The 14852-nt window shown below is 50.3% G+C and overlaps 1 protein-coding gene across 1 annotated transcript in view; it reads left to right on the top strand.

The window, feature by feature from the left end:
* The window catches only part of PAPPA (pappalysin 1), a 257383-nt gene that overhangs the window by 176874 nt on the left and 65657 nt on the right, over positions 1-14852 (top strand). The window contains exons 14-15 of the mRNA XM_032634984.1: positions 7058-7226; positions 9450-9633. Of these exons, the coding sequence (XP_032490875.1) occupies positions 7058-7226; positions 9450-9633 (353 nt within the window). The remainder of the gene's footprint in view (positions 1-7057; positions 7227-9449; positions 9634-14852) is intronic.

The raw sequence follows: 14852 nt of genomic DNA, 5'->3' as shown, positions 1-14852 counted from the left end.
GAATTCCGGGGGTGCGGGAGGGCAGCAGGAACATGTCGTGGAAGGAAGACCTCCTTCACCTGGCTCGCGGTCCCAGAGCTGGCGGCGGCCTGCAGGATGACCCTGGGAACATCACTTTCCCTCTCTGGGCCTCAGCATCCTCCTTGGAATGAAGAGAGGAGAGGTGGTTTAGCTCTCTTTCAGCTCTGAAATACTGGAATGTTCTGTTTCCTAAGTAGCACAGGCAAGAGTCATAACCCTCCTAAATTTAGGGGGATGCTGGGGGACTACTGTTCGCTTCACCCCACTGCACTGTATATTTCAGGGTTGGGTAAACCTCTGTGTCTTCCCCACACCTAGCTCCTGAGAGATTCTCCCAGTGGTCTCGGGGTCTGTCTTTTAGCCGCATGACATTGCTGCATCAGTACCTTTGATCTGGCATCTGTTAATGCACCTGGTTTGGAGCTAAGAGAGGATGCTGTTTCCTAGAAAGAATATGAGCTTTAATGATACTCTTACCTAGGTTTGAATCTGCCCCTTCCTGACTGTGTCGTCCTTGGTTGGACAAGGCACTTCACTTCTCTGAGTCTCAGTTGCCTGTTTTGGAATAAAACCGGGTAATAATATCTACCCCGTAGGGTGGTCGTGAGGATTAAATGGTGCACTGCAGGCAAAAGTGCTCTTACAAACTATTAAGCACTGTGCAAAGATAATGTACTGATAGAGAGTATTCATCACCACTTGCTGATGTGATGGTGGTGCTTTTCTGCACAGAATTCTGCATGAAGTTCTTAGATTTGAGCTGGGAGAAGCCTCGGAGCTCTCATCTGGTACATCCCCAGTGTCCAAACTTCCATGTTACCCTCTGGGTTTTCACAAGCAGAAGGACTGGTTCAGGGTCCCGCATCATCTCTGACATTTGTTTTAAAGAGTTGGGGTCTCTGTGGTCTCCCCCCGAGCAAGGCCCTCTGAAAGGCAATTCAGCCCTGACCTGTACACCTGGGAGCAGGAGAGGAAAGAGGAGTGGGGAGGGGGACCCCAGCCTTTCCCACGCCCCTGCTACCACAGAGGACACAAAAGGTGATTGCAAAAGCCACATTGTTTTGCACCCACCGTCTCTAGCTTCTGTTGCGCAAAGTCTGTGGCAATCCTTCGGAGGCAAAAGAGCTCCTTAAATATCACTCGTTGTATTTCACCCTGAGAGGGCTTTTTCATCCCTGGCTCGCCAGGCTGTAAAAGTAAGTTAATTCTCAGAACCCAGGGAAGCAATGTCGATGGAAAATGCAAATCCATCAGACCTTCTCTGCAATGCTTTCTCATCCTTAGCCAGTCACCAAGACCATCCGCTAGTTCACTGAGCCCAGCACTGGCTTCTCTGAATCGTTAATTAGCAGTTCCCGTGCCCAGAGTAAACAGTAAGAAGTGTCTAACCTTGGAAGCAAGTCCGTCAGTGAGTATGTGCTGAGTTCTTTGCTCCGCTGTGGAAAAGCACTGAACTGGGGCTCAACGTTCCAGGCCCTCCTCCTCTCTGGGCTTCAGTCTCCCCGCATGTGAAATAACGATGGCGATGGGTCCGTGTTCTCTGTGGTTCCTTTCAGTTCGAACAGTCTGTGATTCTCAAGAGCTAGGAGGGATGAGAGGGAAGAGGAAGGGACCCACACTGGCTTCATGGTCACCCCTGTCCCGTGAGGTATGGACAGAGGGAGCGAGTCACGGCCATCCAGGCAGTGGGAGGTACAGTCCCACTTTGTCCGCCCCGAAGAGCCACACTCTGCCCACCAGGACCAGGCACATCCAGGAGAGAAAAGGATTTTTCATGGCTGCTCACTGATGAGCATTTAGTCAGTGAGATTGAGTTAAGTGATGGAGATGCAGCCATCTTGGGATTATCAAAGTCTATGTGTTCTCATTCCAAGGGGCTCTGAAATTATATATTACATATATTGTTTTGTCCTGACGCTAACCTGATCCCTGAAAGCTGCGAGGCTGGAAGAGATTCTTTGGTTCTGCGTCCTCATTTGAGGATGGGAAACTGAAGGTCCAGGTGGGGGAGGTGTTTCCCAGCGTCGCCCAGTGGGTTAGGATGCAGAACCCAGTGGCATTGGAATCCAGTTCGCAGGACTTGCAGGTCAAAGCTCTTCCCTTCTCCTCAGAGGTGTCAAAACAGCTGTGTCCCAGAGGCCAGACTAGGCCACAAACAACTTGTGTTTGTTTGGCCCTCATTCGGCTTCTTCTTTAATTACTTGTAGCATTTAACTATCAGAAGAGTAAGTATTAAAGCCCACAGTTCTTCCTCCTCTTAAACACATCAGAGGATTTGGAAACACCAGGCCCTGGGTCCCGCTCTGGCTGGCAGGTGGCCGCCCACTGGCCACACCCCTCTCAGCTCACCTGGCCATTCAGATGGTCAGCCAGACCCGCAGCTGCTGACTTTGCCTCCCAGGGCTGCACCCCCCACATCACCAGCTCGCGGTTGAAGAGCCTTTTAGGGTCCCTTCCCGCAGGAGCCTCGTTACTGGGCAGGAAAACGAGTCTTATCTCGATCATTCTCTCAGCCTCGCTTCTCTAGCGATCCCGAAGCTGGTGTGCCAGGAGTAGCTTTCCCTTCGTTTTCCGGTGTTGAGCGCGCTGTCCTTCTGGCTGTCCCCATCTGAGCAGCTCAGAATGATTTATAAACAATCTGCCTGTTATTATCTCCACAGCCCATGGCACGATTGCAGCTAAGCAGCCACAGAAGTTAAGCCGTGGGTCAGGGGACAGAGCCAGGAGAGGAGCCGTCACCAGCCCTTTCATCTCTGGCCTTCTCTGTCGCAGTTGAGGGGTACCTACTATGCCCCATTATGCACGACCGGGGGCCCTTTCAGTTGACCGCGGGGGCAGCAGTTGGAGGACTGACTGTGGGATCACTTAAGGACCTACCTCTACATGGAACTTGAGTCTCTAAGTAAATGAATTAAATATGTATAAGAAGAAAAGAAAATTCATAAGTATCTGGTTATCTCTGCATGGGGAGAGGGGGTGTTTCCACCTTCACCCAGGTTGTGAGCATTTTTTTGGTAAAATTTACCTGTGTCCCTTCCCCCACTGGCCTCAGCCACTTTCCTCCCTTCTGAGGAAGGTCTTCTTTTTTCCCTTTCTTTTGTTATTTTTATTGACAGCCCGTCACTGGTATGAAATCCTCCCCCGACTTTTTTTTTTAATGAAGGCAGAGCCTTTTGTTTTGTTTTGTTTTCCTCGTTTTGATTTTTGTTTTTGTGTTTCAGAAATGACAGAGCTGTGTCAGGGAGTTATTTGGGAGGGGCATTTGGGGTAATGTTTATCATTTTTGGACAATGTGTTCACACAACCCTTTCCAACTAACGAACGGGACAGCAAAGGGAAGAGCAGGGATTTAGGGACAGACAGGCAGATCCGTGCTGGAATCCTGTCCACGCCGAGTGCCTTTGGACAAGCAACTTAAACTCGCTTAGTCTTAATCTCTTCTTCTCAAAAATGGGAACAATAATACTACCTCATGGAGTTATGGTGAGGACGCGGAGAAGATAATGAAGGTAAAACACAGCTGCCGATACCTGTTACTATTCATTCCTTTTCCCCTTTCCTTCTTGTTCCTGTAGGCCAGGTTTAGACAAATGTGCTGAAAAAGCAGGGACTCCGCATTCCCTAAGGTGTGTTCTGGAGGACACTAGTCCTAAGAAACATGCCGCAAAGAAAGGTTATCAGAGCTTGGAAAATGCTGCGCACACGAGTCCCTCCTGAAAACCCACCATGTGCAGTAGAACGTTCAAGGTTCTGAGAAGTCCTGCAATGAAGGAAACTGACTGGTCTCATTGACCCAAAGCATTGACCTCCCCATTAGAGCATAGGCCTGTTTGGTCAGGTAACTCATATGACCAGTGACTGTTTTCCTTCGTAGTAGAAAGAGCCAGAGGAGAGAGACCACCTTCTCATGGAGCGTCATAGTTGCTAAAGCATTTCTCATGCCTTGACCTTTCAGCTCTGCAAACACGCTGAGCTCCAACCTGTGCTGGACCTTTGCACATGCCCTTCACTCTGCCTGGAATTCCTTCTGCCCCAAACCTTTGTATAGCTAATCCCTTCGTCTCATCCGGGTGTCCCCGAGGAGGCTTCCCCTGACCCCTATGTGCGTGGTGTCCTGCCCACCCCTCATTCAGGTGTCCCCGAGGAGGCTTCCCCTGACCCCTATGTGCGTGGTGTCCTGCCCACCCCTCCCCTAACAGTCACCCTCTATAATGTCACCTGGGTTTAGTGCCCTTACGGTATCTAAAACAAGCTTATCGATTACTTTTTTCGGGCACATGTCCTCCCTCCTCAAATACACACGGTGACAGGACTCCTCCACGGCAGCCCTAGCGTCTAGAACAGCGTCTGCTGCTCAGCGAGAGCCCCAGGCAAGTGTGTTGAATGGATGAGCCAGTGGCTGACATGTCCCCTGGTTTTGACAGTCTTGAGAGGTGGATCATTTTGTCACCTCCACTTGACAGAGGAGGAAACTGAGGCTCAGGGTGTTACATAACTTTCCAAGATCAAACAACTGATAAATGGCAGAGCTGGGGCTCCCGAATTTGCCCACTTGCTAAGCCCTGGGACATTCTTTCCATTCTAGGAAACCAAGTTTTCCAGTTTATCCTTTTCCTACAGAGGAGAACCTTAATAAGCACAGAAGGAGGGAGGGTGCTGTTTTTATCCTAATGTCCCCGTAGCCCAGAGAAGCCCAGAGCCATTGTCTTTCAAAAAGAGTTCCCAGAGCCCCCCTGGTGGTCATCAGATGGGAGCCCAGGGACCTCCTGGGAGTGCAGGGCGAGAACGGCCAAACTGTAAGGTAAAGGTCAGAAGACTGGCTTGGAAGCTGGTAGCTTACAGAGTAAATCTATTTAAATTGGAACCATGTGGCTCTTTCCCCCAGCGCTTACACAACGTGAACAGATGCATTGTTTGGTGTCAAAGCCCCTGCGTTGACTCCACAGCTACAGTCTCCACATGGAGCCCCGCAGAGGCTGTCAGGGGCAGGAAAAAGGGCGGAGAATCAGAACAGCTCAGCAAGTATCACTTAATCCCACTCACCCTGCATTTCTGAAAGGGGAGGCGGTATGTGGAGACTGCAGAGCTCACATCGGTGCGGGTTTGAGACCTGAAACTAAGGCTTGCCCTTGTCTGGGTATTTTAAAAGTGAATTTGTTTGTGATAAGTTTTAGAGATGTTAGCGCCTCACACCCGCCCCCGCACCGCCCACCCCACTTATCCCACTTTAATTCTTACCATACTTTTGAGCAGGGGATAGAGAGTGGGGCTGAGTAACCATGTTCCTGTAAAATCCTCAGTGGGGTATCCTGGAAACTGGCACCGAGAAAAAAGTTGGGAATTTCTTCTTAAGTTGGTTTGAGCCACCCACCGCTCCTTGTGTCCTAGATAGAAACAGGAAAAAGAAAACTTCGAGGCTGTGGATGGCAACCTAGCTGTCTGTGCATACCGTATGCCAGGCGTTGTGTTAGACAGAGTCAGAGGGGCAAGGTAGAGAGAACTGCCTCCTGGAAGCTTTCAGTGTTCAAAATCAACATGTCAGGGGCTTCCCTGGTGGCGCAGTGGTTGAGAGTCCGCCTGCCGATGCAGGGGACACGGGTTCGTGCCCCGGTCCGGGAAGATCCCACATGCCGCCGAGCAGCTGGGCCCGTGAGCCATGGCCGCTGAGCCTGCGCGTCCGGAGCCTGTGCTCCGCAACGGGAGAGGCCACAGCGGTGAGAGGCCCGCGTACCGCAAAAAAAAAAAAATCAACATGTCAACGTCTGCAAAGTGCTTAAGAGTTATTGCAAGACACTGCCACCATTTGTTTCTTGCTATTTAGGAAACAGCTATTTCATGCAAGGCATTCTTACTGGCAGTGCGAAGTATACTGAGGTGAAACAGGCATTATCTCTACCCTCAGGGAAGTTCTAGTCCAGGTGTGAGTTGAGGTTAACAGCAAGGACTTTGGAGTCACACATCTGGATGGGAACTTAAACAAGTAACTTGATCTTGCCGGTCCCCGATTTTTCCAACTGTAAAATGAATAACACTTAGCTCATAGGGTTGCCGTGAGGATGGGTGAGCTCATGTGTATAAGCAGTCAGTGAATGGTCACTAATGTTATTAAGCGTCTGCATGACGGTAGTACGAGGGGAAAGATCACCTAAGCACAGGGGTTTTATGTTTTTTTCCGTTTCCTTAAGGGTTAGCACACATTCCGGCACGTGGTGAGCACCCAGGACCTGTGTTTTCAACGCATGAAGCAAGAGACCAGGCTTTTAGAGAAAGGAGGGCCCAGTGAGGCAGGGGGAGCTTGCCTGGGACACGAGAAAGCTTCCTGTAGAAACTTAGATGGAGCTCGGACTTGAAGATGAACGGCGTGATCTCTGTACAACTTTTCTAACAATTCATAAGTCACTTTACAGTTTATAAAAGACTTCTACTTTCAGTACCCCAGTTGAATCTCATGGACCTATAGGTTGGCCGAATTTGAGAGTACACTGAAGCTCAGAGAGGTGATGTACTTTGCCTGAGTTACACAGCTTCTAGGTAATAGAGCATAGATTTATTCATACCATTAGCTGCTACCATTTATTGAGTGCTTTTATGTGCCAGCAATTCCACTCTGTGCTTTTGCTGAACTATCTGATTTAATTCTCACAGCGACCCTCGGAAGTGAGTACTATTATAAAATATGAAGAGGCTTTCCTTCAACTCAGTGCCTGGCAGATAAGAGACTCAAAGAATACTTGCCGTAATCATAATGATCCCCATTTTGCAGACGGAAAAACTGAGGTTCTGCAAGGTTTGAAGATTCATAACGTAGAAGGTTTTCAAGCTTCAAGGATTTGAACTCTGGTTTGTCTGTTTCCATAACTTGTGCTTTTAGCGATAAACTTTGACCACTGCCTCCAGAGTCTTGTTCACTCTCTGTGTCTCCAGTTTCAGCCTCCGGAGGTTTGGAGAGGAAGCCCGTGAGGTTTTGTCTTCCAGCTGGAGTGCAGTCGTCCTGCAAGAAAGCGCCCACTCACCCTCTTGTTTCTTTCCTCCTCAGCTGCGTGCACTTCGCATGTGAGGCCGCTGACTGCCCGAAGCTGGCTGTGGAGAACGCTTCTCTCAACTGCTCCAGCAGCGACCGCTACCACGGTGCCCAGTGCACTGTGAGCTGCTGGACGGGCTACGTGCTCCAGATACAGCGGGATGACGAGCTGATCAAAAGCCAGGTGTGCGCAGGTGCCGGGCTCAGAGCCCCTCTCCAGCCCAGGAAAGGCTGAGTGGATGTGGAACCTGCTCTCTGCTGAATCCTCAGCACTTAAAGTACTGCTGCCCCATAGTAGATGCTCAGTAAATAGGTGTGGATCGAATGAATGAGGGAGTCAATCTGGGATTTCTCAGACAGTGGTTCTGTTCAGAGGAGCATACAACATGTACCAGAGTCCCCATATAGGTTGCAAACCTGGAAAACCGTGGGCTGAGCGTGAATTTTGGACTGAAACCGTCACAGTCAGAACTCTGCTACAGTCAAATGGGCTGCCTTCAGAAGAGGTGAACCCTCTGTCAGTGAGGTGCTCATTCATTCATTCAAACATCTGCACTCCGGGAACCAGATACTATAGTAGGTGCTAGAGAAAAAAAGATCACTGAGGTAAACCTAGTTCCTCCCCTCAAGGAGCTTAGTGACTAGCGACCACGAGCAGAAGATGAGTGAGTGATGGCCTCACAGTGTGCTAAACACTGTGAAGGGAAGTGCAGGGTGTTGTGGGAGCACAGGGGGAGTCAAGGAAAGCTCCCTGGAAGAAGCGACATGAAAACTGAGAACTAGAGAGACAGACAGAGGGGCGCGTGTTGTGGGGAGGGAAGGAGGCAGGCTCTAGGCACAGGCAGGAATGGTATGCGGATGCCCGTTGGTGAGAAGGAGCGCGCCACAGACAGATGTTTCTTTTGCTGAACTCACCCAAGCAGTGAGGCTGGAGGGGCAAGCAAGGCCCTGTTAGCTTGGTCAGAAGTTTGAGGGTCATCTTTAGGGCAGCAGGGAGCTGTTGAAGGAAGTGGCGTGGTCAGATCATGGCGGATAAAGGTCCTTCCAGCGGCCCACCTGGGTGTGGCTTGGAGTCTGGCAGAAGACTGGCCGCAGGGAGAGCCATCGGGAAGTCATCAGAAGAGCGTGTGGGAGGGGGATGAGTCCCGCATGAGGGCAGTGGCAGCGAGTGGACCGGAGGTGTCGCAGGACGTTGCTTCGGCCAGTGTGGCCGTGGGGTCTCGGGTGGGGGAGGGGAGCGGCAGTTAGTTAAGTCCTGAGATTTGGGGATTCCAGGTGCAGCCTCCTGGGGGGTCCTGCCAGCGGACTCCCACTTCGCGCTCCAGGTACACAGGGCACGTTCCTCGTTGCTGGGAACATCTGTTTGCACAGTCCCCGTGGGACCTCTGGGACCCTCAATTGCTTGTCTTAGACACCTGCTTCTGTGTGTCAGACACGGAAGGTCTGAAGTCCTGTGGAAACAATTAAGCCGGTTTGGGCAGTGAGGGACCTCTCCTCCCTTGGATGTGTGCTTAAGAGGGGTAAAGTGTCCTGTGCTTTTAAAATCCCAACTCAACGTTTGGCATCCCCGATCCCCTGGGATTTGGCAGCTCCCTCCTTGAATGGAGGCCTCCATGCTGGCTGCCGATGCTGGTCCCTCCCGTGGCTCTGTAGCGTGGCCTCGCCCTTCCACCCCTAGCCCTGCCATCTTCTAGTCTGGGTCAAATCCCTGTCGACCCTTTCATTTTCTCAGGCTCGTTCCTTCTTCACGTCTCCCTCTCCCAGCTATTGAACCATCACATCTCAGAGTAGGGAGTGGCTCTTAGAGCAATCCTTGGGTTCAACGCCAAAGGGACAACTCGAGGAAAGGGACCTGCCCACTATCTCATAGCTCAAAGGACCAAATCCAGCTCTCCATTCTCCCCTGGCGATGCCCACTCTGTGCCAAGCACTAGAGGATGAAACACACAGTCTCCTCCAGGGCCAAGAAAAGATACGAAGATCAACAGCCAGTGTCCCACTGCTGTGCCACGTTTCAGAGGCTATTTCGTGAAAGTAGTCCTCAGGCCCCGAGAGGTCTGAGCCTTAAGATTCTCAGCAACAGAATGGAAATAATGATCTGAGAGACTCTCCAGACAGCAGTGAAGAGCCTGGGCTCAGTTCCCAGTCATCCTTTTTCCAGCTCTGTAACTTGGAGCTAATCCCGTAATGTCTCTCAGCCTCAGTTTCTGCAGCTGTAAAGTGGGAACTGAAACACCGCCTTCAAACAGTTGTTGGGATCATGCAAAGGGAGCTAGAGTTAAACGCTAAACGTTGATCCCTGGACGCCTGGCAAGAGCCTGCGCCGTAGCCTGGGGGAGAAGGGGGTTTCGCCACGTTTTGGGGGTTCCATCTGCCGTTCCTCACTGTGCCCGCCCCCGCCTTTCAGACAGGACCCAGTGTCACGGTGACCTGCACGGAGGGCAAGTGGAACAAGCAGGTGGTGTGTGAGCCAGTGGACTGCGGCGTCCCGGACCAGCACCACGTGTACGCTGCCTCGTTCTCCTGCCTTGAGGGCACCACGTTCGGGAGCACGTGCTCCTTCCAGTGCCGCCACCCAGCGCAGCTGAAAGGTACCGCCCTTCCTGTGGGAGGCCTGGAGGCTGCTCCCAGGTCCTCCAGCTGGGGCTCAAACACCAAGGGGTGGACAGGGTTTTATCTGCGCTTCTGATTCCTTTCTGCCCATTGTATTTATGCAGACTGCCTTGCTGCACAGCTGAGGGGAAAGTGGAGTATGGATACGTATGGCATCTGTAAGATCTTTCAAATCTTGCAAAAGAGGAAAGAGACAAGAAGGAAGGGAAGGAGGGTAGAAGGAAGGAAAAGATTCTAAGAAAGTAACATTTGGAACTGATGTGACTAGTTCACTGCGTAGGTTTAGGGCCCAGTAAGCTTAGGAGGTAAGTATTATCACTATTCTCGTTTTCACAGAGGAGGAGATCCAGGCTCAGAGAGGTGAAAGAACTTGTCCAAGATCATGCTGTTAGTGGGGGCCTCCGCCATGGGGCCCAGGTCTGTCTTTTTCCAAAGGCCACTGCTTCTCCTTAGGAAGGGCTAGCTCAGAGAGGAGTGGTTCTGGGCGGAAAGTGCTTACAGGGATCTCGTGGGCAGCGTGCTAGGGGTATTTGGGTGAGTAAGGCATAGTCTGGCGAACTGGAGAAGAGAACTTATGTTGGAAATGAGTGAGAGGCTGGCCTGGGTGACCTAGACTGTCAAGACTAAAAGGGCTCTTTAAACTAGTCAGGAATAACTGATTATTGGAAAGGTGGTGAAACTGAGGTCCAGTGAGAGGAAGGAAGGAACTTGTACAAAATCGCAGGGCAGGTTAGCGGCATCATCAGAGCGACGCTCTTGGCTTCTAGTTGCGTATTGGATTTGGACATTATACTCAATTCTCACAGGTGCCAGGACTCTCTCCTTTGCTTGGTTTATCGGAGGAAACATTGCCCCTTTATCAGACACCCCAAATGATATCTCACTAAGCAGGTGTCCTACCTTGGGGTTCATCATTCTATAGAGTGGGAATGAGTGGACTTCTGTGGAGTGGTGGGGGGGGGTTGGAGGGAGGTGTGTAAATCCCCTTCAACTTAGATGTCACATTGCAAATTCATGAGTTTCAGGCATTTTGATGATTAGAGAAAGTCAATAGTGTCCCCAAATTTTCAAGGAAATATAGAACTTCAAAAGATTACCACACATAGTAAGACTCAATAAAGTGTATAAACCGTGGCTGGATAAATTGATGAAAGTAATACCATAAGAAGTGTTTCTTTTAAGAAATGAGGGAAGGACCCGGCAATCTCACTACACTGCCCCAAAAGCAAAGCAGGAAGCACTTCTGGGGTACGTCCTTTAGGGCCCCTCATTTTTTTTTTTTACCCAAGAAGATTTGAACGTAAAATCATTTTATCTGAGCTGCTATAGAGATTGAGATCTGAGAGAGGTGAAGAGACCAGTGGAAATTGTAAACCCTCCATCTTTCAGGTTACCTGAGCCCTTCCCTTGGCCCCCATTTGCCCAGAAGTGGGACCTGTTAATAACTCCAGACTAGGAAATCACACTTCACCTCTCAATCAGAGGCCCTTGGGAAAGGGAGGTGTATAAATTAGCATTGATTATTACAGCCCTCATTGTGGCTAATAATAATCCTTAATCAAAATGATTCAGGCCCTTCTGCCATTGCTCCTCTGCTTGACTCTGGTGGAGGGGGTGACCCTACCATGTAGACATGGCCCCAGGAGGACCGCCATTTTGATAGGTGTTGATACCCACTTTGCTCTTCCCTTGAAAACACAGGGCAGCATCTCGCCAGTGGCCACATTGACCCACCAGGACCCACTGGCATACCATGACCTTGGTTCTCAGCATCATCTGATGTTCAGATTCCAGGTTTTGATGCTTTCGCTTGGATCTTTTGGCAGCAAAAACTGGGCAGAGGTCCTTTTACCTCTCTCTCTCTTTTTTTTTTTTTTGCGGTATGCGGGTTTCTCACTGTTGTGGCCTCTCCCGTTGCGGAGCGCAGGCTCAGCGGCCATGGCTCACGGGCGCAGCCGCTCTGCGGCATGTGGGATCTTTCCGGACCGGGGCACGAACCCGTGTCCCCTGCATCGGCAGGCGGACTCTCAACCACTGCGCCACCAGGGAAGCCCTTACCTCTCTCTTGAGCTTGTTAATGATGCCTCCCTTCTTAAGCCAGAAGATAAAGAGGTGATCAAAACAAAATTTTACCATATTTCTTGTTTGCTTCCCTTTCCTCCCTTCGTTTTTCCTTTCCCTGCAGCGTGATTTAAGCAAAAAGAATGTGAGCTTTCGTCAGACAGACTGGGATTCCACCCCTGGTTCTGCCCCATCTGATCTTAGGAAAGCAATTTCACATCCTTGAGCCTCAATACTCTCATTTTAAGATGGCTGTAAGAGCAGCCACGTTGAAGTGTCATGTTGAGAATTAAAAGAAATGGTGTGTACAAAATGCCAGGGCCAGAGAAAGTGCTTAGTAAATACTCATCTCCAAGGGGCACCCTTATGAGAATCCCGGCAGTGGCTACCCTCTCGGCCCATGACCCCTTTGTCCCACGGAGGCCTTAGTTCTGGGAGCTGTAGAGACGCGATCCATCCTCTATGCTCCTCTCAGGACCTGGAGGTTAGTGTTCTCAGTCAAACAGCCACCACCCAGGAGAAGCACTGAGTGTGGCCCTAAAACTGCTATAATGCAGGTAGCACCACAAACTCCCTTGTGCCTTAGAATCCAGGTGTACACAAAATACCCTGCGAACTCACAGCCCTAGAATCACTCCCTCCAAGGTCCTTTATCAAACGACCACTAAAAGCACAGACCAAACCTACAGACGTGCATGAGGGAAAAAATACTACTCTCAAGTTTAAAAAAAATAACTTCAAAATCATAAATGTTTAATTAAATGGCTAAAATTGCAACGTTACTTCCATGACCTAGTCAGCCTCACCTCAACCATGTGGGGTGCCCTGGATATCAATTCTGGAGTGGGGCTTCTGAAGCAAGCATGTGCTCTTCCTACAGAAATCTTTCTAGGGCCTTCCCTGGCGGTCCAGTAGTTAAGACTCCGCGCTTCCACTGCAGGGGGCGTGTGTTCGATCCCTGGTGGGGGAACTAAGATCCCGCATGACGCGTGACACGGCCAAAAAAAAAAATCTTTCTAAAAGACCCACTGTCTACTTCTGTCTAACCTCAGATTTCAAGGCAGTCTATTCACTAGTTTGCAGAAGATACCTAATACCATCGAGCATCTTCTGATTTCTTTAGACTCTCCTGAAGATAGGGACGTGAGGTGAGTGCCCACAACCTGCAGTGTCCAGGCTCCCGCCCAACCTCCGCTCTGTTCCTCACCCCTTACCCTCTCCCTCAGAATCCTGGCCTGACCTCCCTTCCTCTAGGAATTTCACATCCTCTCTCAGGCAGAGACCCTTTCATCTTTCTCAGAAGCAGATAGCCAGCCCTGGAGGATTCCGCTTTATCCCAAGGGTCTCATTGGGGCATCTTCCTCATAAAAACAGGGTCACCCCCAAAGAGGAATTCTCATACCACTCCTAAGAGAATGCTGCTTTCTTGCTCTTATCATCCTCCTACTTTGGAGATAACAGGGTCTAGGATGTCACTGGGTCCAAAGCACCACGAGGTGCTAATGATAAAGCACTACCCAGACGCTTCCTGGGGGCCTGAGGAGCACTGTGGAGAAGACACGTGTTCAGGATCACACAGCTGCTTAGGAAGCCGCCTTTAGATATGAGCAGTGGTAAGAATACAGACCAAGCAGCAGTTTTATCTCTTAGATAATTCTTCCTGTCTCCCTCACTCCCTCACCCCCACTCTACTCTGAATGGTCGCTCAAGCTTCAGGAGTCCAGCCTAGTCTTACTTCAGGGTTCTTAGCTGCTGCCCCAGAATCCCTTTGGCCTTTTCTAAACCATGCCCCTCAACCCAGAACTCCCATCAAACCCTGAAACAGAGGGCAGAGCTGGGAGAAGCCTAGAGGTCACCAAGGCCAGTCATTTCACTGTGCGGTGCACAAACTGAGGTCCAAGACAGGAGGGCATTTATGCAAGGTCACGTATGAGTTACCATCAGCACTGGGGCCACAAGGTCACCCAGGGGTCCTGACCCTAGAAATGGTGCCCTCTTGCTAGGTGCGCCCGTTCCCACCAACCTGGTGAAATAATCCCACTTTTGCATTCCCCAGCCCCTCCTACATGGCAGGTGTCCAACATTCCAGGCTCTTTGCTCCCTCTTCTTAGGACATTCTCCATGTATTATCCCTGTCTGTGACTGCATCTTAGCACATTCTTTTTCTTTGTGTCTAACATACATGGGGCCTCTTGGTAAAGAAATTCGGAAGTGAGCGACACCCTTCTGGACAGCGGGGAGGGGGAGGGAGTGGTGAAATCTTACTCTATGACTAGTTTTGATTTTGGCATACTCCATTCGTCCTCAGTCCTGATTCCATGCGGTTTTCTCTAGACAGCAGTTCCTCTTTGGCCATGCTCTTGGGTACAGGCTCTGTAGCGGGGTCGAGAGAGCACGCAGGAGTCAGACAGACCTGGAGTGAGCCCCAGCTGTAGTTTGAGCAGCTCACTTTCCCACTCAGGGACTCACTTTTCTCACCTACAAAATGGGATTAATGACAAACTGGGTTATTAGGAGGATCAAGGAGATGGCGCCAGTAATTCTTCCTAGGCCTGCCTCATAGACTCAATTACAGACAGCTATTGGTAGAATTCCTTTCAGACATTTAGAGGGGGAAATGGACCATTTAATAATCAAAACGTGATCTGACTCACCCAGGCTGGAGCTGAGAGAGCCCAGTTTTCCTGAGCACATGATGCTTTCTGGGACTGCCAAGCCCAGCTCAGATTTTCTCTTTAGCTCCTTGGGATTCCAGGAGCCTAGAAATGTGCTTTCAGGACTAGAATCGGCAGACGATTGCATGCTTCTCTTGGTACCTCCATTTCTCCTGCCTCAGCTTCTCCCTGACTTTATGCAGCCCTGGCAGTGGGTGAGGCCTCTTCTGTATTAGTCTCCCTTGTTCTTCTTCTTCTTGTGCTGTCACTTCTGTCAAGATCTGTTTCTTTTTTTTTTTTTTTTTTTTTTTTAATAAATTTATTTATTTATTTTTGGCTGCGTTGGGTCTTTGTTGCCGCACGCGGGCTTTCTCTAGTTGTGGCGAGCAGGGACTCCTCTGTTGCAGTGTGCGGGCTTCTCATTGCGGTGGCTTCTCTTGTTGCGGAACACGGGCTCTAGGCGTGTGGGCTTCAGTCGTTGT

The sequence above is a fragment of the Phocoena sinus genome, chromosome 6 (assembly GCF_008692025.1).
Source record: "Phocoena sinus isolate mPhoSin1 chromosome 6, mPhoSin1.pri, whole genome shotgun sequence".
Lineage (NCBI taxonomy): Eukaryota > Metazoa > Chordata > Mammalia > Artiodactyla > Phocoenidae > Phocoena > Phocoena sinus.
This window is presented reverse-complemented; position numbering and strand designations above follow the sequence as displayed.